The sequence below is a fragment of the Halichoeres trimaculatus genome, unplaced genomic scaffold, assembly GCF_033239565.1.
Source record: "Halichoeres trimaculatus isolate MK-OKI-2021-1 unplaced genomic scaffold, fHalTri1.1 fHalTri1_scaffold_16, whole genome shotgun sequence".
NCBI classification, from domain to species: Eukaryota; Metazoa; Chordata; class Actinopteri; order Labriformes; family Labridae; genus Halichoeres; species Halichoeres trimaculatus.
In genome coordinates this window covers 22,094,738-22,116,975 of record NW_027437194.1, presented here as the reverse complement: position 1 = coordinate 22,116,975, position 22,238 = coordinate 22,094,738, and the positions used below count along the sequence as shown (strand labels likewise).

The 22,238-nt window shown below is 42.3% G+C and overlaps 1 protein-coding gene across 10 annotated transcripts in view; it reads left to right on the top strand.

The window, feature by feature from the left end:
• Positions 1 to 22,238, top strand: part of fcho2 (FCH and mu domain containing endocytic adaptor 2) — a 56,329-nt gene that overhangs the window by 9,837 nt on the left and 24,254 nt on the right. For all 10 annotated transcript variants that reach the window (XM_074689916.1, XM_074689915.1, XM_074689912.1 and 7 more), the window contains exons 2-9: positions 1,867 to 1,958; positions 8,184 to 8,258; positions 8,364 to 8,505; positions 10,989 to 11,141; positions 11,307 to 11,411; positions 13,004 to 13,102; positions 18,366 to 18,462; positions 21,770 to 21,814. In XM_074689916.1, coding sequence (XP_074546017.1) covers positions 1,867 to 1,958; positions 8,184 to 8,258; positions 8,364 to 8,505; positions 10,989 to 11,141; positions 11,307 to 11,411; positions 13,004 to 13,102; positions 18,366 to 18,462; positions 21,770 to 21,814 — 808 coding nt within the window. The remainder of the gene's footprint in view (positions 1 to 1,866; positions 1,959 to 8,183; positions 8,259 to 8,363; positions 8,506 to 10,988; positions 11,142 to 11,306; positions 11,412 to 13,003; positions 13,103 to 18,365; positions 18,463 to 21,769; positions 21,815 to 22,238) is intronic.

Sequence of the window (22,238 nt, the reverse complement as noted above, 5' to 3'; positions counted from 1 at the left end):
AAATAACAAAATAGCGCAAGCTTAATGCTAACGTATATGAGAAACTGCATTGATATGCTAGCAGTTAGCATACATCAGTACAACTTCAGCTTCAGAATAGAATTTCAACTTTCATCACAGAAACATATCACATCAACTCTTTGTAAAAAAATACTGAGAATTTCAAATGTCAAAAGCTAACAGACAATTGAAAGGCTCATGGCTGACTTCATAACTACGGAAAGCTTCCAAACAACTTAAACCATTGCTATAACCACTTTGAGACACTAGATGGCCTACTTGAATTATTGTGTTACAACACAGTACATCAAAGTCACATTGTGTGCAATTTTTACCTGTTTCTGTATAATTATGCCCAGAAATATCCAGACTCAGGTACCAATTACATTTTATTCACTTACAGTATGAACTCAATTACATGTTGTTGACACAGAAAACCTGTAAAGCTACTTTTTGTACCAAGAAAATTCACAACAGGGATTGATAAGGGAATGGATAAAGAATCAGATCGATAAGCAGAATCGATAAGGGCATCGGTATTGACAAAATCCTATCAATTCCCATCCCTACCTATTATACAGGCGTGAATTTTATAAGTGCTGGACTTGAGGTATTCTCAAGAAATATTCAATTCCTATAAGTCTGACTGATAATGGAGGAAAGCCCTGCACATATTTAAAATATAGAAACATATAACAACACAGGGTGAAAGCATCACTCCGAATCAATGCTTCTCTGTCACTCCTGCATGCGTTGACTAATGTGTGTGCTGTGATATGGGAGGAGACTGTCTGCAAACAGACCATGGTCATAGCTTCAGCTGATATACAACCATGTTTGTGTCCTAAACTTTGAGTAACGTAGCTACGCTCCATTAGTTGATGATTGTTCAGACGTGTGTGTGTATGTGTATGTGTGTGTGTCCTTTGTCAGTGTTTTGTCCCTGACATTGCACAGTCTACGGTTGTCTTTGTTGTTAATGTTAGCCTATCTGAACTGTGACTGTAGCTGCACAGTGTTGGGAACAGAGGGTTTTGAAACAGGTTTGTTTCATTTTATTCAGAGGAGCTGAAGGAGAGATGTGACTATACTCAGAAATAGAGCTGAAAGATTTTGGATAATAATCTAGTTACCTCTGCCAATGAGGTTATGTTTTTGGGGAGAGTTTGTCTGTCTGTTTTTTTGTCTGTGAACTACATGATTCAAAAAGTTACAAACAGATCTTGATGAAATTTTCAGGAAATGTTCAAAATGGGATAAGGAAGAAGTGATTAAACTTTGGAGGTGATCTGGATCACCGTCTGGATCCAGGACTTTTTTAGAGGATTCTTTATCATCGTGAGATAGGGCTGGTCTCACCATATGTGTATATAACTCCACCATAAATGGTCGGATTGTTTTGCAGACTTTTGCTGGTGTCAAGGAAGATGAAACTTGGATGAAACTTTTTTTTTTTAATCACAGCCTCTGTGATTTGAAAATGAATGATCATCAATGATCATCAAACATCTTCAGCATCTTTACCCCTGAATTATTCAGACGTCTGTGGCGTGAAGCTGCAGCGCAACCAGACACTGTTTACTGCTGCCATGGTTACAGCACACACACACTTTCACACAGACAGTCATCCATATGTTCACATTTTAAACACATCAGGTCTGTTTTAGTGTTACTCATGGCTCATATAAGAACTGTGCACCAGACTCCCCTGGAAGCTGTGAGGAGCATCAGAGCACTTCTTGCGGAAAAAGCCTTCATGGTGACGTCTTGATTGAGGATTTCTGTAATGTCTGAGGATCTATGTGTGTGTTCCTGCAGGTGTGTGTTCAGGTGACTGATCTCTGCTTCTGTTTGTCTCTGTATCAGGGGGAGAAGAATAATGGCTTCGACGTGCTCTACCACAACATGAAGCACGGACAGATCTCCTCCAAGGAGCTGACAGACTTCATCAGAGAGAGGTGAGACTTTCCTTCATCTGACTCAGAAATTTAGTCATTACCTGTTTCAAGGCGTCACCACCACATCAGCTGCTCTTGTTTATTCTCTTTGAGGTGAATTAGTCACTGACGTGTTGTGGTTTTCAGAGGTGATCAGATCTATTTTAAGGGCTGAAGCTGAAGTTCCGGTTCCTGTTGTTAAGCTTGTTTCTATAATCAAATGTTTGGTCAAAGCTAGTTCACCAGTTTCCCCTCATGAACTGTCACTGTGAGCCTACACACACACATACACACACACAAACATTGGTCTGTCTCTTGTGTGTGCGGCAAACACTCAGTCCAGCTTCTTTATCAGACAAAGCGTCAGCTGCAGCAGAGAGATTAGCATTTTATTATCAGTTTTAGAAATTCTTGTCATGTCTCAACACAAATTATAACATAGAATAATCCTGTTACATAAAGTGGTTGTGTAGCTCACCTGACTGACACCTGTGAGCACTCAGCCCCACATGACTCACCTACAGGCTGAAGCTTTAGAGCCACTCACAGACACATGCAGAGAAGAGGAGAAGAGTTTTATCTCAGTCAGATCAGATCATCACTCTCTGTCTGACCTGCAGTCTGCACAGACTGAATCAAACACTGAGCTGACCTCTGAGACGTCACTTGGTTGTTTCTACAGAAGCGTCTTAAAGCCCTCTGATAACAGCCTCCACAGATCCTGACTCTGACTCACTCCTGGCTCAGGTAGGAGAAGGAAGAGAGGAGGAGCTCAGGTTCTCAAAGCTACAACACGCCCACCTTTCAGTCACATCAGCCACACCTCTGATTACCCACAATTCTTAGCCTCAGACAGACAAATTATAAAACATTGGCCTTCAGTCAGCTGGCATGGAAAGGGAAATGAGCTGTAGAGATAAACAGTTCCCGTACTAGTTTCAGTGTAAACATGACTCTATAAGATGCACAGAGTCCCTTTGTACTTTTGAGAGATGTCCTGCAGCTTAACTAGTAACTCTTGTCACACTAACTAAGATTTTCCCTTCTGTCTAATAAATTCTTGCTTGTTTTTTACGTCTGCTAAATGCAAGTGTAGAACTGTAGCTACAGGGTGTTAGCCTGTCAATCAGCTAAGCTTTGCCTCTGATTGGGTAAACTCCTCATCTTAATATTTTCTGTTAGAGCTGTAACAATATGCTATTCTCGTGACTCGATTCTATTACAATTTTTGGAGTGCAGATTCTATTTATATTGCGATTCTTCGGTATTTAAGATTTTTGTGATTTTTTGTTTTCTTTAACACCAAACCATGGGAAAAAGTTAAATGATGATGTTAATGTCTACAGACTCTATCAGGAGACATATTTTCCCATAAATTGCACATCACGTGAGTCAGAGAGAAACATTTCACCCTCTGCTGGAGAAAAGTGGTCACTTTTTTCCAACCCAGTTTATAAACAAAGATGAATGAAGAATTTGAATTAAAAATAAAGATTTTTTGACAAAGAATCCTACTTTTGATAACAAAAGTGCCCTGAACAGAGTTTGATATTAGTGAAATGAGTTATTCAGATTTTTTTTGTACCAGGCTGTATTTCTGCTATGAGGATGACTTTTTTTGGCTTGGTGTGTACGTAGCTTCCCTTACTTTTGTAACCAGACTCATATGGACGCTTCAGGAACTGTAGACTTCAGCACTTCCACATTGCCTCTTAATTTTAGAACAGAGGTTGCTACTTGGTGTATTTCTGCTGTAATTACAGTTTGGGATGTTGGAACCGGCCTCTAGTGGACTTGGTTTTCTGGACCTGTCAGGTGAATGTGGCTCGGATTAAGTCTGATAAAACAATTTTTACTTGTAATAAGACATAAAAACTTGCTCAGAGTTCAGTTTTTGTGTTTGTGTGTTTTCCATCCTTATGTAATAAACCTGAATTTATCTTGCTGTGTGTCTTAGATCTTTCCCCTGTTAGCAGAAAGACAGAACTGATTGAATCAGTAGGTTCAGGGTCAGGCTGAGTGTCTCTTAAACCTGATTGTCCAGTTTGAGTTTGTGTGGCGTCGCCTGAATGTTACCGTAATGACTTGAATAGACAGAGTTTAATCTAAAAACTATTGATGAATAAGGATGCCTCTATATTCAGAGTTTTCATTGCACAGTGGACAGCTCCACTAAGCAATGGGTTTTTACCTCGATGGAACCAAAAAGATGGAGTGACCCGAAAGAAAAACCAGACAGCTCAGGTGGACTTATTTTGCCTTAGGATGCAAGATATTAACATTTTATCTTTGTGTAAATTGATATTAGCTTATATTAAAACTAGATTTGTTCTTTATATTTTTTATTTTTACTTGTAAAGAGGAGATGGTCTAAATCAGGAAGGGTCTTATATTAGGGTCATTACGGTAGTCTGGAGAGTTTAAAGTGAATTTGTTTTAGTTTCGTCTGCTGCTGGTTGCATTGTTGCGAGTTCACTGTCATATTTGCAGTTAATGTTTGACTGTTTGAGTTGCTGAAGTGTTAGAAGAGCACACACACACCCTTCACAGCTCAGATATTTAGATCCAGACGAGTGTGAAGCTCACCTGACCTGTACCTGGTGTGATACCACACACCTTCAGTGTCTGCAGCTCCATAAAAGCATAAACACAGATAAACTCTGCAGAGATCAGCTGCAGCCGCTCAGCTTCAGCTTTGTTTATAACCTGACAGATGATCTGCTGGATTCCTCCGTCCACCTGACCCACAGGAATGCACCAGACTCTGTGATAAACACCTTTGTGTGAGCGTGTACCTGTGTGTGTGTGTTTCCTGAAGTTATTCTGCTGAGCTGAATGGTTTATGTGTGATCCCGTCCAGATCATCTGAAGGTTGATGTTTAAACCCTTCAGACTCATGGATGTAATAAATCACTGTTTAGTTTTTTCAGTCTGATGAACATGAACTCTTTGTGCCATTTGAAGGACACCTGAAATTTATTCTGAATAAATAAATCATCAACAGGTCAGGTCAGGAGGAGTTTTACAGATTCATTTTGTTTCATATTTGGATCTGATAAATTCTGTTCACACATTTGTAGCTCATTTTGTTCTTCAACATGACTTTTTTCAGGAAAACTGCTCTCTGGCTCTATCTAGTGGACAGAAAGGCTCAGTGCATCCTGCTTATAGCTCCAGCATCCACACTCTACTTTCTATGAACAAGGATTCATATTTTACAAACGAAAAGCTCTTTTTCTTAAACAATTTATTTTTCCTTTTTTTTTCTTTTTTACATTTTATTTTTGCAGTTATTGTATACATATACCTTGACACAACTGATTTTAACAATTTTAGACCAATTTCAAAACTTCCCTTTTTATCCAAACTTTTAAAGAAGATGGTTTCGACACAGCTTTTAAGTTTTTTGTCTGATAATAACCTCTTTGAGAAATTTCAGTCTGGTTTTAGAGCAGGTCACAGCACTGAGACAGCCCTCCTCAGAGTGACCAATGATCTTCTTTTAGCAGCAGACAGAGGGGAGGGCTCAATTTTAACTCTTTTAGATCTCAGTGCAGCCTTTGATACTGTCGACCACACCATTTTCATTGAGTGTCTTAAAAATTGGGTGGGTATCAGGGACACTGCACTTAGCTGGTTTCAGTCTTATCTTTTAGAGCGAACCTTTGCGGTCACCATGGGCAACCACAGCTCCTCTTCTGCTGCCGTTGCCTATGGTGTACCGCAGGGTTCAGTTTTAGGTCCAATTTTATTTTCCATTTACATGCTGCCCCTTGGCCAACTAATTCAGCGCCACCAAATCTCCTACCATTGCTACGCAGACGACACACAGATATACCTTCCTCTGAGACCTGAGGACCCACAGGGCTTAGCTGCTGTCATGGACTTCCTCAGGGACATCAACAGATGGATGGCAGAAAACTTTCTTCAGTTAAATAACTCAAAATCTGAAATAATCCTCTGTTCCATTCAAAACTCCCCCCTCATACAGTCTAGCCTTGGTCCACTATCAGTAAACATCACCCCCTCTGCCAGAAATTTAGGAGTCATTTTCGATTCGGACCTCACCTTCTCCACCCACATCAATAAAACCATCCAGTCCTGTTTCTTTCATTTACGATCCATTTCAAAAATAGAACAAATTCTCACCCCTCCAGACCTCCTAAAAGTCACCCATTCATTCATTTTCTCCAGGCTCGATTGCAACTCCCTCCTCCCCGGTATAAATAAAAAATCTCTCCATCGCCTCCAACTGGTCCAGAATGCAGCAGCTAGGCTTTTAACTGGTTTTAACAGATGGCATCACATCACTCCAGTTTTAGCCACCCTTCACTGGCTTCCTGTGAGTTTTAGAATTGATTTTAAGATTTTATTGATTACTTTTAAAGCAATCATGGGGCTGGGCCCCAGTTATTTATCTGAGCTTTTAGTCCCATATGTGCCAGCCCGCAGCCTTAGATCCTCTGGTGAAGGCCTGCTGGTCGTTCCAAAGTCGAGACTCAAAACTAAGGGTGATCGAGCTTTCTCCATCCGAGCTCCTCGACTTTGGAACGACCTGCAGGAGGAGATAAGGCATGCGGAGTCTGTTGCTTCTTTTAAGTCCCTTTTAAAGACTCACTTTTACTGACTTGCTTTTATGTGATGCCATCTATTACTGTTTTTTACCATCTTTTAATGTCTTTTATCTCTCTCTTATTTTGTTTTATTGTTTGTTTGTTTTTGTTGTTTTTTTTAACCTTCTTTTACTCCTTTTCGTTAATTTATTAATACTATTATGTGTTTTTATTTATTTATTTTATTAATTTAATTGCGTTTCCTATTCTTGCTGATTTTATGTTTTTTATGTTTGGTCCTCATGGTCTCTTTTAGGCTGCATGGTTCTTGTATTGTCTGGGTTTCTATTAAGTACTATAAATTATGGAAAGAACCTTTTCACCCCATGTCCTTTTACACTGTCTCTCACTGTTAGTCTTATTTTAAACTGTGCTTTTTGTTTTTATTTTATTGTCCTCATTGTTTGTTTGTGTTTTATTTGTGCTGAATGCTTGTAAAGCACTTTGTAAACTTTGTTTTAAAAAGTGCTATACAAATAATAAAATTATTATTATTATTATATAACATATTTATTCCGTCATTTTTTTCATTCATTTATTTATGTTTTTTTTGTTTGTTTGTTTGTTTTTTTTTAAATTTTTTTTTACATTTTTACTTTGTTTTAATACTTTTTTTTCCTTTTTTCCTTTCTAGATTTTATGTGTAAAGATGCAAACAGCTGTAAACAGCCCACTTAGTTCAGTCTGAGTTAAAGGACAGACAGTTAAAATACGTAGGATGTGGAAACAATACAATATCAGGTAGAGTCTACGGGGTATCCAGGTTTCTGTTACTCCTTTATCACTTTTTCCCAGTATATACAGGAAGTGTTTAAAATCAGAGGAGCTGAGTGATTAATTAGTCTGTCAGCAGACAGTCAATATGATTTTAAATCATCAACAGAAAAAGACTGTCCTCTGATTTTAGCACAACCAGCTACACAAACAGCTTGACGAACAGGTTTGATTATAAATCACATAAATAACTTCTGAGGGAGAGTGAGTGAGAGAAAGGAGAAAGGAGCCATGACACACAGAAGAGGAGGATGAAGTTAGTTAGTTTGTCAAAGTTTTACCAGTCATACCGTATGAAACAGGAAGTTACGGTACAGAGGAGATGTGTGCGTGTCTGAATTTGAGGTCAGAAGGTTTCAGTCTAAAATCGAAGTCAGAGCGTTAAAGAAAGGAATCCTCCTCCTCTCAGTCTGTGCTTCCCCTCCGTTCACAAACATTACACCAGACGCTCCACCTGCACTTTATTCACAAAGGACGGTCCAGAAATAAACCCCTGTTCTGGGCCCAGACTGAGACCTGAAAGTGAGAATGTGATGATGCATTTGGAGCTGCTCCCATCCTCTGTGCAGTTGTTGTGCTGGATGTGTGTGTGTGTGTGTGTTTGTCCCGTTTCCCCCTGGCTGACCTTCTTGCTGTGAAGTAACAGCAGCGACCGTCTTTCTAAATGAAACCTGAATAATTCAGACGTTAGCTTTGCCTGAGATTTTAGGGTTTGTTCTCTTCACGCTGAGCAGCAGATGATGACTTAGGGAGGATGGGAAATTCAGAGCAACAGCCTCAACATGAGGTCTATGAAGAGATCTGAAGCCACGTTAATATATGAGTGTGTTTTTTTCTGCTCTTTTCTGCTCTGTCTTAGGAGTACGATTGAAGAGGCCTACGCTCGGTCAATGACCAAACTTGTCAAATCAGCCGGGAACTTCTCCCAGCTCGGGTGAGTGTGAGCAGATTCTGAATTAAACACATAAGTTATATTTTAGTGAAGTGTTTTTTTATTACTCTGTGTTTTTGTTGCTGAAGCTTCTTGTGTTTTTTCCAGGACGTTCGCTCCAGTCTGGGATGTGTTCAAGAGCTCGACGGAGAAGCTGGCTGGCTGTCACATGGAGCTGGTGAGGAAACTTCAGGAGCTGATCAAAGAGGTTCAGAAGTACGTGGAGGAACAGGCCAAGGCTCACAAGAAGGTACGCACACTCAGACACACACACCCAGGGACATTTAGAAACTACTGATGCTAAACACACTCATCTCCTTAGAGCCTGCAGGTATCAGACGTTTGATGATTCTGATCCCTCAAACTTCACACAATGTCAAACTGATAGAACTTCAGGAGCTTGTAATCAGAGACTAAATAACGTTTTGGACTGGTTTCTAAGCCTGGAACCTTTTTTTGTATTTATTTTTTCCTTCTTGGTTTCCTGTAACCAGAAGCAGCCATGTTTATTTATTAATGAAGGTCGGCATTTACACACATATCAAATCAATTTTTGAGGGGTTGGGATGTGGTGGCAACAGATGAAGGGGGTGGATTCAAATGTATGCTGGTCTCTCCAGGTCCTCCAGAGGGATCCTGAGGTGTTCACAGGCAGATATATGATTAAAAATCATTGGGTTTTTTTTTTGTAGTTTTCAGTGTTCCTTTAACAAACTCAGTAAATTGGTTAGAGCATTGCCGGGAGAAATGTAACTAGATACTTAATAACTCCATATGAAGACTAAGATAAGACCCCAAGTCCAACAAATTAGAGACTGTGTGGCATATCATTTTCATGTCTTCTGAGGCTGCACCAAACTCCAAAAGAGTTTGACTGAATTTTGAAGGTCTTTATCTAAGTAATATTGTTTCCATAAAAGAGAGGAGTAAGAAAAAGTATATAATATAATATGTATATAAGTATATGTATGAAATAAAAAAGATTAACATTTAAATCAAGAAAGAGTGGTTAATCGCTGTACAAAATACACTGGATTTATCTGGGATGATCCTTGGGATGCTTTTTGTGTTTAATTTTTTTGGGATAGTTTTTGTCGTTATTTGATTGGACAGCTGAACATAAACAAGAAATATTTGGATTACATATGCAGAAAATGGTAGAGACTGAAAGTCAAACCAGTGACCTTTGTAATGAGGACTATAGTCTCTGTATGTGGGACATGCAAAACCACTGGTCTAACAGCACACCATCATTACACAGAACCTCAGGCTTGAACAAAGTTAAACAGCTGTGATGTTTTAAAACTCTCCTCCTGCACTGGAATCATGACTGGAGAGGAGCTGAAGAGACTCAGCATGTTCAAACACCAGGACATGATTCTGTTTTTAAGATGTGAAAGATCTATTTATCAGAGATATCAGAGTCTGTGGGGATATACTGACTTTGGAAGGTGGCCTCCAGTGGTCATTCAGGGAACTACAGAAATAATTTAGCATCCTTAGCATCTTAACTCAGAACATCTTTCGCCAATAATGTAGTTGTGTAGTTTGTTGTTTCCCCTTGTAGTTTTCTCCTTCAGTGAGTTTGTCTCTTGATCCCGTCAAACTTTATTCCACTTCTTTTATTCAGCGTTTCAGATTCTTTTTAATGCTCCAGCCTCTAAGACATGAACAGTAAACTAAAACCCGGTATCAGACCTAAAGTGCATTTCATCCTGGATCAACAGGGCATGCAGTGTTGTTCTTAAATACACCTCCCTCCTCCCTCCTCTGTTTCTCTCCTCCCTCCTCTTCCTCTCTGCCTCCTGCTGAGACCAACCATCAGTTCGTATCTCATGCATGAAGCCACAGAACACAAACTAAAAGAAGGAGCTGTGTTTGTGCTTTCTGAGTGACGGAGAGGCTGGCACACTTTCTCTCCTTCAACGCTCTTGTATCTCTCTGTTTCTGTCTCTGTTTTTATCTGTTTTCATATCTGTTTCTATCTCTGTTTTTCATCTCTGTCTTAATCTGTTTTCATATCTGTTTCTATCTCTGTTTTTTTCTCTGTTTCTATCTCTGTTTTTATCTCTGTTTCTATCTCTGTTCTATCTCTATTTTTATCTCTGTTTCTATCTCTGTTTCTATCTCTGTTTTTTATCTCTCTGTTTCTATCACATTTTTATCTCTGTTTCTATCTCTGTTTTTATCTCTCTGTTTCTGTTTCTGTTTTGTCTCTGTTTTTTATCTCTGTTTCTTTCTCTTTTTCTATCTCTCTGTTTTATCTCTGTTTTTATCCCTGTTTTAATCTCTTTGTTTTTATCTCTGTTTCTGTCTCTGGTTCTATCTCTCTGTTTCCAACTCTGTTCCTATCTCCGTTTCTGTCTCCATCTCTGTTTTTATCTTTGTTTCTATCTCTGTTTTTATCTCAGTGTTTCTCTCTGTGTTTCTCTCTTATTCTCCCTCTGTGGTTCAGAGAGAAACACACTAAAGAATACAGGATCTTCCCAGGAGCTCCAACTGTTCCTTCCTATGATGTATGAAGATCAAATCATGTGGTCTTAGACACAGAGAGTTTAGAGTTGATGAGAGGCTGCTCTGAGACTGAGTCTGTTTGGTTTAGTAAATGAAGCGACTCCAGGAGTAGATTTGATCGTTTATTGTTTCAAACAATGCAACAAAGCAGCCATCAGCTCACACATCTACTTATTCTCCAGCCTGGTGCTAAAATCAATGTGAAACGTTTGTCTGTAGACGAAAGAGGAAGTGGCGTCCACGCTGGAGGCTGTGCAGAACATCCAGACCACGTCCCAGGCTCTGCAGAAGTCCAAGGAGATCTACAACAGCAGGACTGTGGAGCAGGAGCGGCTCCGCAAGGAGGGCGCCACCCAGAGAGAAGTGGACAAGGTGGGGGGTCACGAATCACACACACATGATATGACATACTGACTAAAAAAGCTTTATCCACAGAAACTTCTCTTCAGATGCTTTCTCACTGATCTTATTGCACTTTATGTGTGTGTTTGTTTATGTGGAGTAAACTGATTACATCTTTGTGTTTTTATTTTTCAGGCTGGAGTGAAAGCCAAAAAAGCCACAGAGACATATCGGTCGTACGTGGAGAAATATGCAGCAGCTAAGTCTGAGTTTGAGCAGAAGATGGCAGAAACAGCTCAGGTAACTCCTCTGTCCTCACAAACCCTCTGTGTTCTGTCCCTGTGGTATCAATGTGTGTGTGTGTGTGTGTGTGTGTGTGTGTTCCTCGTTTAGAGCTCCATATCGGATCCAGATTGTGTTTTTTCCTCCACTCTGGAGATCCCTGATTGGATCCATCTGAGGGCTGATTAGATAAACTCCAAATTAAAATCAGATCAACAGAATTTAACCTCCACTTCCTCCTTCCTCCGCCACCAGAAATGGTTCCAGTTAGCGTTGAGCGTTTGTGTTTCCCCTGGAGAGAGCGTCTGCAGTCTACGGCTCGTCTCAAACACAGCACATGTGTACAGAGCCGTAAACACTGAACACATGTCTGTGACATCAGCCGGAGCTCCAACATGTGTGTTCTCCCTGTCTGCAGGCGCATGTTAGCTGATATCTGACTAACAGAAGACTTTAATATGAGTCTCTTCAGATCTGCTCTACATTTTATGTTCTATATTTACATCATCCCTGGGTAACCTCAGAACCTTAAGGTCAGACACTGTAAGAGAAGACTCCTGGTGCTGTGCTGAATTGGTTCATATACATCACGAGGACTCCTTCATGTCTCTTGGTCATATCTGAGCACAGAAAATAACACAAGGTGTCCCCCAAGGAACCATCCTCGGGCCCCCACTTTTCAAAATCTACATGCTGCTGTTGAAACACAGTAACCTGAGTTTCTATGCGTTCAGGAATGTGCAATTCCTGTGCAGGTGTGGAGCTCCTTTGAGAATCTGCTATCACCACTTAGCTAATAGCTAGCTTGTTTGCGAGCTAAGCCTTAAGGAACCCTGACAGATGTGAGGTTTAGATGTTTGTAGGCCTTGAACTTGGCAGTTTTGGCAGCCAACATCTTTCTTTGGCCCTAAATGACCATATTTGGTCATGGGGGTGGCTAAACGTGTGTATGTACCCAGGTTACAATTAGGGCTGCACGATTATCGCAATCGCAATGTCAGCACATGCAATTACGTAATCGCAAAAGAGGATATCGCAATCGCAATCGCAATGTCAACACATGCAATTCAAATTTTTCTCCATGATAACCAAGCAAGTCTGTAGACTCATCATGACACAACTTTTTTTATTAAATCGCAAGCACAATCGCAATCGCAATATTGTCCACCTAATCGCAAATCGCACCTTTTCCCCAAATTGTGCAGCTCTAGTTACAATGCTAGCAACGTGTCAGTTCCTCAGAGGCTGGCCCTTATGTACGCTCTGCTACATGACCTGTGTTATTCCAATAGGGCCGAGATTAAAAAAATACTTCTTGCTGTTTTATAAGAGACTCTAAACCAAAATGTGTCCTGAGGTTATTAATCAAGAGGTGCAGTACTTAAATAAAATCAGACTTCTCTCTGTGAACAGGAGAGTCTCCCCCTGCTGGCCTTCAGGCAGAATGACAGCCTCTGCTCTCCTCTCAGGCTCCACTCCTTATGCAATCCTCGGTTTTAAAGTTGTCCTTAACTTATCTGAGTTTTCCTGCGTGAGAGCGAAGCCTTGATGCAGATTTCAGACGACAGGATTATTCGTTATATCATAACCACTTTCCCCCTGTGCCGCAGAAATTCCAGGACATCGAAGAAAACCACATCCTGCACATGAAGGAGATCATCCAGTCGTACTCACAGTCTGTGGAAGAAACACACGTTCAAATAGGAGAGGTGAGTGTGAGAGCGCACACACACACACACACACACACACACACACACACACACACACACACACACACACACACACACACACACACACACACACACACACACACACACACACATACACTCATACACTCACACACTTACACACACATTCCTGTGGGTGGAGGCGTGTCTTGTTGACCTGTGGCTGTGCTCTCTGGGTTCACGGTGTCAGATCAATTATCGTCTTCTTTGATCTTTTTAATCGTTTAACTGAGAAACAGGAAGTGCTTCATTCAGACTTTTATAGCAAGCAATTAAAAAGTGATCAAAACTCCCTCTCAGACCATCTCAAACACCTCCACCAGCCCAAACACTTCCTCAGCTTCTGGCCTGATGTTTGCTGCTGGTCTCATTACTGTTCCTCACAGAGGGTTTAAGGTTTGAGATCAGATCAAACATCAGTCTGAGATTCATTAATCAGGGTTTGATTTGTGTATCAGAGATGTTTATTTATTCCTTCAACTGTAACAATTAGAGCAAAGCTGCTCAGAGTAAACTCAACCTGCTGCTCTGTCCTGATGTTTGAGCTGCAGTTCTCTAAACACCCACAGGGGGCGACCTCGCTCCATCTAAAGCTGCTCAGTGCGGCCTACAGCTGCTGCTTTGGAAAGGATCTGAAGTGACAGGTCAGAACAGGTTATTCAGGCCTCTTAGCTCTGATCCTGAGCAGCAGACGGACTTCACACATCACTGTTTCTGAATTCAAACCTGTCTCTAGGTTTGAATTCAGAGTCCAGGAAAACCTGTAATGAAGACTCGAAAGTAAAAAAGACTGTGGCCAATTTCTCATCACAAAAAAGGGAGGAGGAGAGGAAAGGAAGTAGGCAGGGTGAGGGAGTCTGGATCTGGTTTTTGACTCAGATGAATATTTTGCTTGGTCACTGAGTCCTCAGGCGTCCACGCTGTCAAGTTATCACACAAACACAACTGAGCATTAGCATAGACTTGGATTTAAAGTAGAAGATAAATTAGTTTGATGTGTGCACACACACACACATATGTCATGTCTCTGTGACTCATTTAATTGATGTGTTTTATGCTGCTGTGGTTTCTGGGTAAGACTGAGTCTAAATTTGAACCTCAGCGGTGATTCTTTAACATTTCTAGCAGTTTTCTTTTTCTCTGTTGTTTTATAGCTAGCCTGTTTTCTGATAACATGTGTCTATAATACTCCTAAAATTAACAAGACGCTAACACAACTTTCACTAAGAATATGTACGACGTGTTTATTTGTTAAATTTCAGCAACGAGACAAATCAAATTCCTCCAGATATTAAAATCATCCTGGCACCACGTAAAAGACAAACACACTTTAGATAATCACACAAATTCATACAAGGGCCCAAACAAAAAAGAAGCCAGAATTATAATAATAATTTAAAAATGATTAGAATGATACTACAAAATGCTTCAGAGATATGGTCATCTTTGCTTGAAATCAAAGTTTGAGTGAGCGTCCATGGGTTAAAGATTTAAAGGGAAGAAAAGATAAACTTTGCTCTTACTCTGGTTCAGACTCTGGAAACCAATGTGAGATTTCAATAATATAAAACAGACTTAAGGAAGATTTTAATCACAACTTTATCAGGAAGAAGATACCAAAATAATTTCAATAAGTCATGTTTTAAGTATGAAGTGTAAATGGCTGATTAGTAAATGCCATTGTGGTTATTTTAGACTTTATTTTATTTTTAAGGGAAGTTAAGGAGCCCAGTTTATTGCAGAAGCGGAATCTGTTTTCACCCTAAAGAAGCATCGGCTCTAACTCACTCGGTTCTCTGTGAATCAGGTAAAACCACCAGTGGCCATAACCCAGGGAGAGCTTCTGTCAATGTGTAAAGAGGATCAGAGCTCTTCATACAGGTGTTTGTGTGAGAGTCAGAGCTCTTTATACAGGTGTGTGAGGATCAGAGCTCTTCATACAGGTGTTTGTGTGAGAGTCAGAGCTCTTTATACAGGTGTGTGAGGATCAGAGCTCTTCATACAGGTGTTTGTGTGAGGATCAGAGCTCTTCAATACAGGTGTTTGTGTGAAAGTCAGAGGTCTACCTGTAGGTGTGTGAGGATCAGAGCTCTTCATACAGGTGTGTTAGGATCAGAGCTCTTCATACGCGTGTGTCAGGATCAGAGCTCTCAACACAGGTGGGAGGATCAGAGCTCTTCATACAGGTGTTTGTGTGAGGGTTAGTGCTCTTCATACAGGTGTATGCAGATAAGGTCTCAATACAGGTGTTTGTGTGAGGATCAGAGCTCTAAATACAGGTGTTTGTGTAAGGATCAGAGCTCTAAATACAGGTGTTTGTGTGAGGATCAGAGCTCTAAATACAGGTGTTTGTGTGAGGATCAGAGCTCTTAACACAGGTGTTGTATGAGGATCAGAGCTCTTAACACAGGTGTTGTATGAGGATCAGAGCTCTTAACACAAGTGATTGTGTGAGGATCAGAGCTCGTAACACAGGTGTTGTATGAGGATCAGAGCTCTTAACACAGGTGTTGTATGAGGATCAGAGCTCTTAACACAGGTGTTGTATGAGGATCAGAGCTCTTAACACAGGTGTTGTATGAGGATCAGAGCTCTTAACACAGGTGTTGTATGAGGATCAGAGCTCTTAACACAGGTGTTTATATGAAGATTAGAGCCCTCAATACAGGTGTCTGTGTGAGGATCAGAGCTCTTCATACAGTCCTAAAGATTAGAGCCCAATACAGGTGGATGAGGATCAAAGCTGTTAACACAGGTGTGTAAGTATCAGAGCTTTTTATGTAGATTGTGTGAGGACCAGAGCTCTACATACAGGTGTGGGAGGATTCCAGCTCTACATACAGGTGTATGAAAATCAGAGCTCTCAATACAGGTGTTTGTGTGTTGATCAGAACTCTTAACACATGTGTTTGTATGAGGATCAGAGCTTTTCACACAGGTGTGTAAGGATCAGAGCTCTTTATACAGTAAAGTGAGGGTCAGAGCTCTTCACGCAGGTGTGTTAGGATCAGAGCTTTTTATACAGGTGTTAGTGTAAGCATTAGAGCTCTTGATACAGGTGTTTGTGTGAGGATCACAGCTCTTCAGACAGATGTTTGAGTATCAGAGCTTTATATACAGCTGTGTAAGGATCAGAGCTCTCAACACAGGTGTGTGAGGACCAGAGCTCGACATACAGGTGTGTAAGGGTCCAGGCTTTTCATACAGATGTGTGAGGATCAGAGTTGCTCATACAGGTGTGTGAGGATCAGAGCTCTTCACACAGGTGTTTTTTATGTGAGAATCAAAGGTCTTTTCACAGGTGTGTGACTATTAGAGCTGCTCATACAGGTGTGTTAGGATCAGAGCTCTTCACACAAGTGTTTGTGTGAGGATCAAACAGGATGAGTGCAGAGAGGAGCTTTACACTCACAGAACAGGTGTGACAGAGTTTGCGTGCTCTGTTTGTTTCAGTAAGAGAGCATTTCTGTGTGTGTGTGTGTGTGTGTGTGTGTGTGTGTGTGTGTGTGTGTGTGTATGTGCACGAGTGTGAGAGAGATAAAGGGAGTGAGGATCCCTTGAAGGCAGATGCATGTTTTGAGCATGTGGTCGTGTATGTGTGTGTGTGTGTGTGTGTGTGTTTGTGTGTGTGTGTGTGTGTGTGTGTGTTTGTGTGTGTGTGTGTGAGGGGTGGATGACCTCCGTCATAGCAGCAGCACCTGACAGATCGCGTGTGCTGCGCTGAGCAAACTTCCTCACCGCGGCAACCCCCCCTCCTCATCCCACCTCCCCCTCCTCATCCTCCCTCCCCCTGCCTCCCTCCCCCTCCTGTGGCGGTGCACAGAGGGTTAATGCACTCCCCCTCTCCCGGGCCCCGGGGGGACAGACTCATGTGTGTGTTTGTTTGGAAGTGGAGCCTCTCTGAGCTTACAGTATCACGCACATCTAAAGTGTTCTGGTGAGATGGCAGCCAGCCGCTGCTCTTCATCCCTGAACTATACATCACTTCCTCTTCCCCCTCACTGAGCACACACACACAAACAAACACACACTCACTCTCAGGGACACTAGCAGATCCAAAACAAACAAGCAAACAAACACTGTGGATGTGGATCCTGCCCACAGGGCCTCAGCGCGCTCAGAGCCGACCACAGTGATTGAGTGTGACACAGAGAAACACAGTTAAGTAGAGTTTGTCTCCTCAGGCCTGATTTAATGTAAATATTATAAATATCAGATTATATTTAAAGGAGCAGAGCGCCTCGTCCTCCTCTCTGCAGAACAGGAAACGGATCACACCTAACGGCTAGCTTGTGATGCTAACCCTTGTTTTCCTTCACTTAGTGAAATTCTCGCTCTGTTTGACTCGACTGTAAACATAAAGGTCAGAAACAAAAATGCTGACTGAACTCTGACTCCCAGAATCCTCCAGGGCCAGCTTTTTATCACTTAGCCCCTCTGGTCAACTCTGATCTGACGAGATAAAGAAATGTGATTCTAAAGACAGAAGATCAGAGCTCTGACAGGACAGATAAACTCATCATATAATTCATTGTTTTTATCATTATTATGATTTGGAGATAGATACAGGAATGGAAATAGCACGGTAAGGTTAGACTTTAAAACTCCTTTGAGGAGTCTTTTTCTGCTCATGAAACAGGCTAAAGCTAGCTCTGATGCTTCTATCTTAGCTTCAAAAGCTGACCACACCATCAGAAAAGAGATGATACAGCACGCTGCAGAAAGTTTTTGTTACAAAATAGAAAGTTTCAGAGAAAGGAGGAGTAGGAGAGATTCTGATGTTAACTCTACACTACTCATCAAACTTCATCACCAGCCTACTTCATGCTAACTGGATGGTTCAACAAACAAATCATATTTTTTAAATGTGAGTTTCAAATGTAGGTTATGTTGTATCTGAGCTATATCTCTGGTTACTATCTGCTCACGCTCTAAAGCTCTACTACCTGGATGAAAACAATCCCACATGATGGAGCTAGCTCTTCTAATGTTAGACTAAAACTTTGATCCAACCTCATTTAGCAAAAGGATAAACACACAGGTCTCAGATATTACCACCTCACCTCCACCACCACCTCCACTCCTCTTCCCACTGATAGATCTCGGTGAATGTTGGCGTTGAATGGACCGATCATTTGTTGTGAAATTTAGATTCTGCTGCAGAACTTCATTTTGTTGCATTCTCTCTTGAACTCTGAGCTCTTTGATCCTGACGACCCGTGTTTGTGTCGTTTTGTGTTTTCAGGTCCACACAGAGTTTGTGAGGAACGTGGAGAACACGTCTGTGGAGAGTTTGATCCAGAAACTGGCTGAGAGCAAAGGAACGGGCAAAGAGAGGCCAGGTAAGTCACCTTTACATCTCAGAGGATCTGTTTGTCACGGGGACTGAACCTCCGTGTGAGCGAGGGCGAGGCCTGGATGGAGACGGCCAATTAGACGTGAGCGAGCCCATCAGAGTGGATCACAGTAATCTGCTGTAAAGGTGGGCCAGAGCTGCATTCCTCGGATCATGTGACACTCGGGGCTTTGCTCTGCTGCAGACTAAGCAGCCAGAACCAACCTCTGAGGAGGTCAGGGCTCAACAATGACTCCTGTGTAAACTTCTCCATGCCACAATAACCAGGATGCTCCTCCTCCTCCTCACTAAGCCCCGCCCCTCACTGCCACCTTTCTCACAGGTTACAGGTCACAGAGCGTTCTCAGTGATCACTGAGAAGTCTCAGGGTGGACACTCCCAAAGTGTCTGCCTCTCTGAGCTGGATCTGTGAAACCACATGAAGGGTTCTCCTCTGGTCCCTGTACTTGGACTACATTACGCCGGGTCACAGGCTCAGAAGGTTCAGCTCCGCTGTGTTTGTGTGTACACACACGGCGCCCCCTGTGTCCAGACGCTGTGTCGTGGAGTGGTGGCCCTCATTTGTTTGGACAGCAGGATTAATTGAGGCTGAAGAAACGGTCAGAAAATTCCTCTGGTCCGTTCATTAGAGGCGGAGCCGAGGCCCCGGGCCTGTCAGAAAAATGAGCCCAGAGTCCGTCCCCTGATTACAGCGCTGAACGGATGGCCGCTCGCTGCCCGCTCGCTGCCCGCAGACACAGAGAGGTTGAATAAACTTTCTACTGCGGAAACAATCCCAGAGTGACACGCTGCGAGGCGGCGAGGTGGGGGGCTAGTGGAGGGGGGCGAGTGTGCAACGATATCCAGCTGAGCTGTCAACTGGACCAGGGCCAGACACGCAAACACTCCCTCCACTACTACTCCTCTGCTCCTCCTGTCCTGTGAGTCCTCTGTGGTGCTGTCGATGGTCCTGCCATGACGAGTGTCTTCATGTTTCTTTCTTAGACATTTCATCCTCAGCGTGATCTGGTCTCTCTGTTTGGTCTTAAAGTCGTCTGTACACTGCAAAAAACTGAAATCTTGTCAAAAAATGTTGTCGTTTTTTCAGCAGAAAATGTCTTTTTAGATTTATTATGAGCCACATTCACCTGACCAGTCCGGAAAAATGCAAATGTTTCAAACAAATTTATGAGCAAATTTTTCTTATTCCATTGACAGATTTTTTTTTCTCATTACAAGCACTTTAGACCTCACTTTTGTCTTTAAATGTCTCAAAACAAGACGTTTTTCTGGACTGATGAGTTGAATGTGGCTCATATTAAGTATAATAAAACAATTTTCTCTCCAAATAAGAAAAAAACACTTGATAAGATTTCAGTTTTTTGCAGTGTAACGTCAGCCCTCGTTTGGTTAATCTTCACCGCCTGTGTTTGGACTCCTCTTCAGTTGGTCTGAATAAATATTGTCAGATTTAATTTCAAGACGCCGTTGGGGGTTAGGGGTTGGGGGAGGGTTCCTGCTCCTCCCCGGTCTTTAGTGGATCCTTCAGAGAGTACAGATCAGACCTGTGTGTGTGTGTGTGTGTGTGTGTGTGTGTGTCAGGTATTCCTCCTCTGAGTGTGATGAGTTTGAGGAAAACATGTTTGTGTTTTTAAAGTGACTCTGTGTTCACATCGACCTGCTCAAACCTTCTCACCTGTTTCATGTCAGCACGCTGACCCCTCTCACTTCCTCCATCAGTCCCACACTGAGCATGCCAATTTAGCTCTGACTGGCATGAAACACTCTCACACACACACACACACACACACACACACACACACAGACTGTTACAGTGTTTCGTGCCTGCTCTGTGTACTCGCCCGGCGGTGAAGAGGCCCTGTGATATTGCACAGTAGAGTAGATCGCTCATTGGTGTACTTTATCCACTTCACTTGGCGTGATGCGGGCCTCTCGTGACTCGCCGCTTCCCTGCGCTTTCACTCAGCATCGCACACGCCAAACAATGCGTCAGTTCTGCTCACGACCGGCTTCCTCTGGGAGGGAGTGACGGAGCGCTGCTGCTGCTGCTGTATCCGTTTTTTTAGATAAAATATCATCAGAGTGTGTTTTCATATCAGCGTGATAAAGAAATACTCAAACAGAATGCTTCACCTTCATTCTTTCCTTTCCTCTTCTTCTTTTCTTCCTCTCTCTGCTGTGAGGCTTTCTTGGCTTTAAGTTTGTACTGAAAATGGAATGATATTTGTTGAAGTGTAGGTCTGACTTTAAATCATTAGATGTCAGTGTTTCTCCTCCTGTCTCTCAGAGATAATAACAAAGTCTTTCAGACTCCATCACCCCGGCCCCTCCTGACTGACACGCAGCCTCATCGCATGCCTCTGCTCTTCATCCGTCTTCCTCTTAGTGTGTCAGTGAGAGCATGTGTGTGTTAAAGTGCCGTCCCCCTCTTTAAAAAGCCTCTATTAATGCTCCCCGAGGCACATTTGGAGCGTGACAGTCCCTGGACGAGCAGGAGGAGGAGGAGGAGGAGGAGGAGGCTGGGAGGTGAAAGTGTATAATTGATGAGCATTAAATGAAGTGTGAGCGTTGTTGTTTTTCCTGTTTGGATCATCTTTCCTTGGTAAACTGAAGCTTTATTATTCTTCTGCTGAAATAAAAGCTGGTGCTGCTGGAGCCGGGGGTCTGATTCGATGTGACGTGTTGTTGGTTCAGCCTGTTAATGAAGATTTCCTCGATTATCTGAGCAGCTCTGAGCGGCTCTGCTCGGCTCTGAGCGGCTCTCTGAGTGTTCGTGCGGCTCGTCTGTTGGTTTATGAGGACTGTGTTTGCTGTGGCATGCAGCAGAGAGGGGAGAGGGCATCTCTAAGCCCCGCAGCAGATTTATCCATGTGGCTTTAAACACTTCCCTGCATGTAATCTGGGTCTGTTTGTCTTATTCTAATAGGGTTAGTGTGTGTGTGTGTGTGTGTGTGTGTGTTTGTGTGAGCGTGTCTGCGCGGGGCTTTAGGTTGTTACCTGCTGTCAGCTGAATCCCCCTCATTGATCATCGATCAGTGATCGGGTTGTGATGGTGTTGGCTGAGCTTTGTGTTTTCAGGATGAAGTGTCTCTGAGAGCCACCAGACACTCAGTTAACTCTGCTGTTGACCCCGTCTGCCCCGTGGGACCAGCCCCGCTCTGTGTCACTGTGTGTGTGTCACTGTGTGTGTGTGTGTGATTATTGCGTGATGTACATCCTCAGCGCTCTCAGCAGCGGCTCGTTGACCCTCCCTCTGCCTGATGAACCTTAATGATCGTTGTTTGTGTCTTTAGGAGCCGTGGAGTTCGAGGAGTGTAACACAGCCATCGCCACAGAAGGTGAGACCCAGAGTGAGACACACACTGTGCAGGAGTTCTGCAGGAGAGAAAACACACAAAGTCTCTTTCTATTTTTACTTCATGAGTCAGAAATAACTGTCTCTGCAAACAGAGGAAATGGTTTGGAAGCTTCAAAATAAAACAGGAACAGTTTAACGGCGAAGCTGCTGAATCATTAGAATGAATGAATTCATCTTGACTGTGAGGATCTGAGTGTTAGGCCACATCAATCACAGAATACAGATTACACATTCATAAAAATAAAGAAAAAACATAATTTAGTCTTTTATTTTGAAAAGCTGAACCCCTTGCCTCTTTAAAAGAGTTCAAAACAACATCATCATCTCAAACTCTCTGGTTTGTTATAGTGGGAAAAACTGGAGTGGGTCATAGGGATGGGTACTGAATTAGGTACTTATATAGG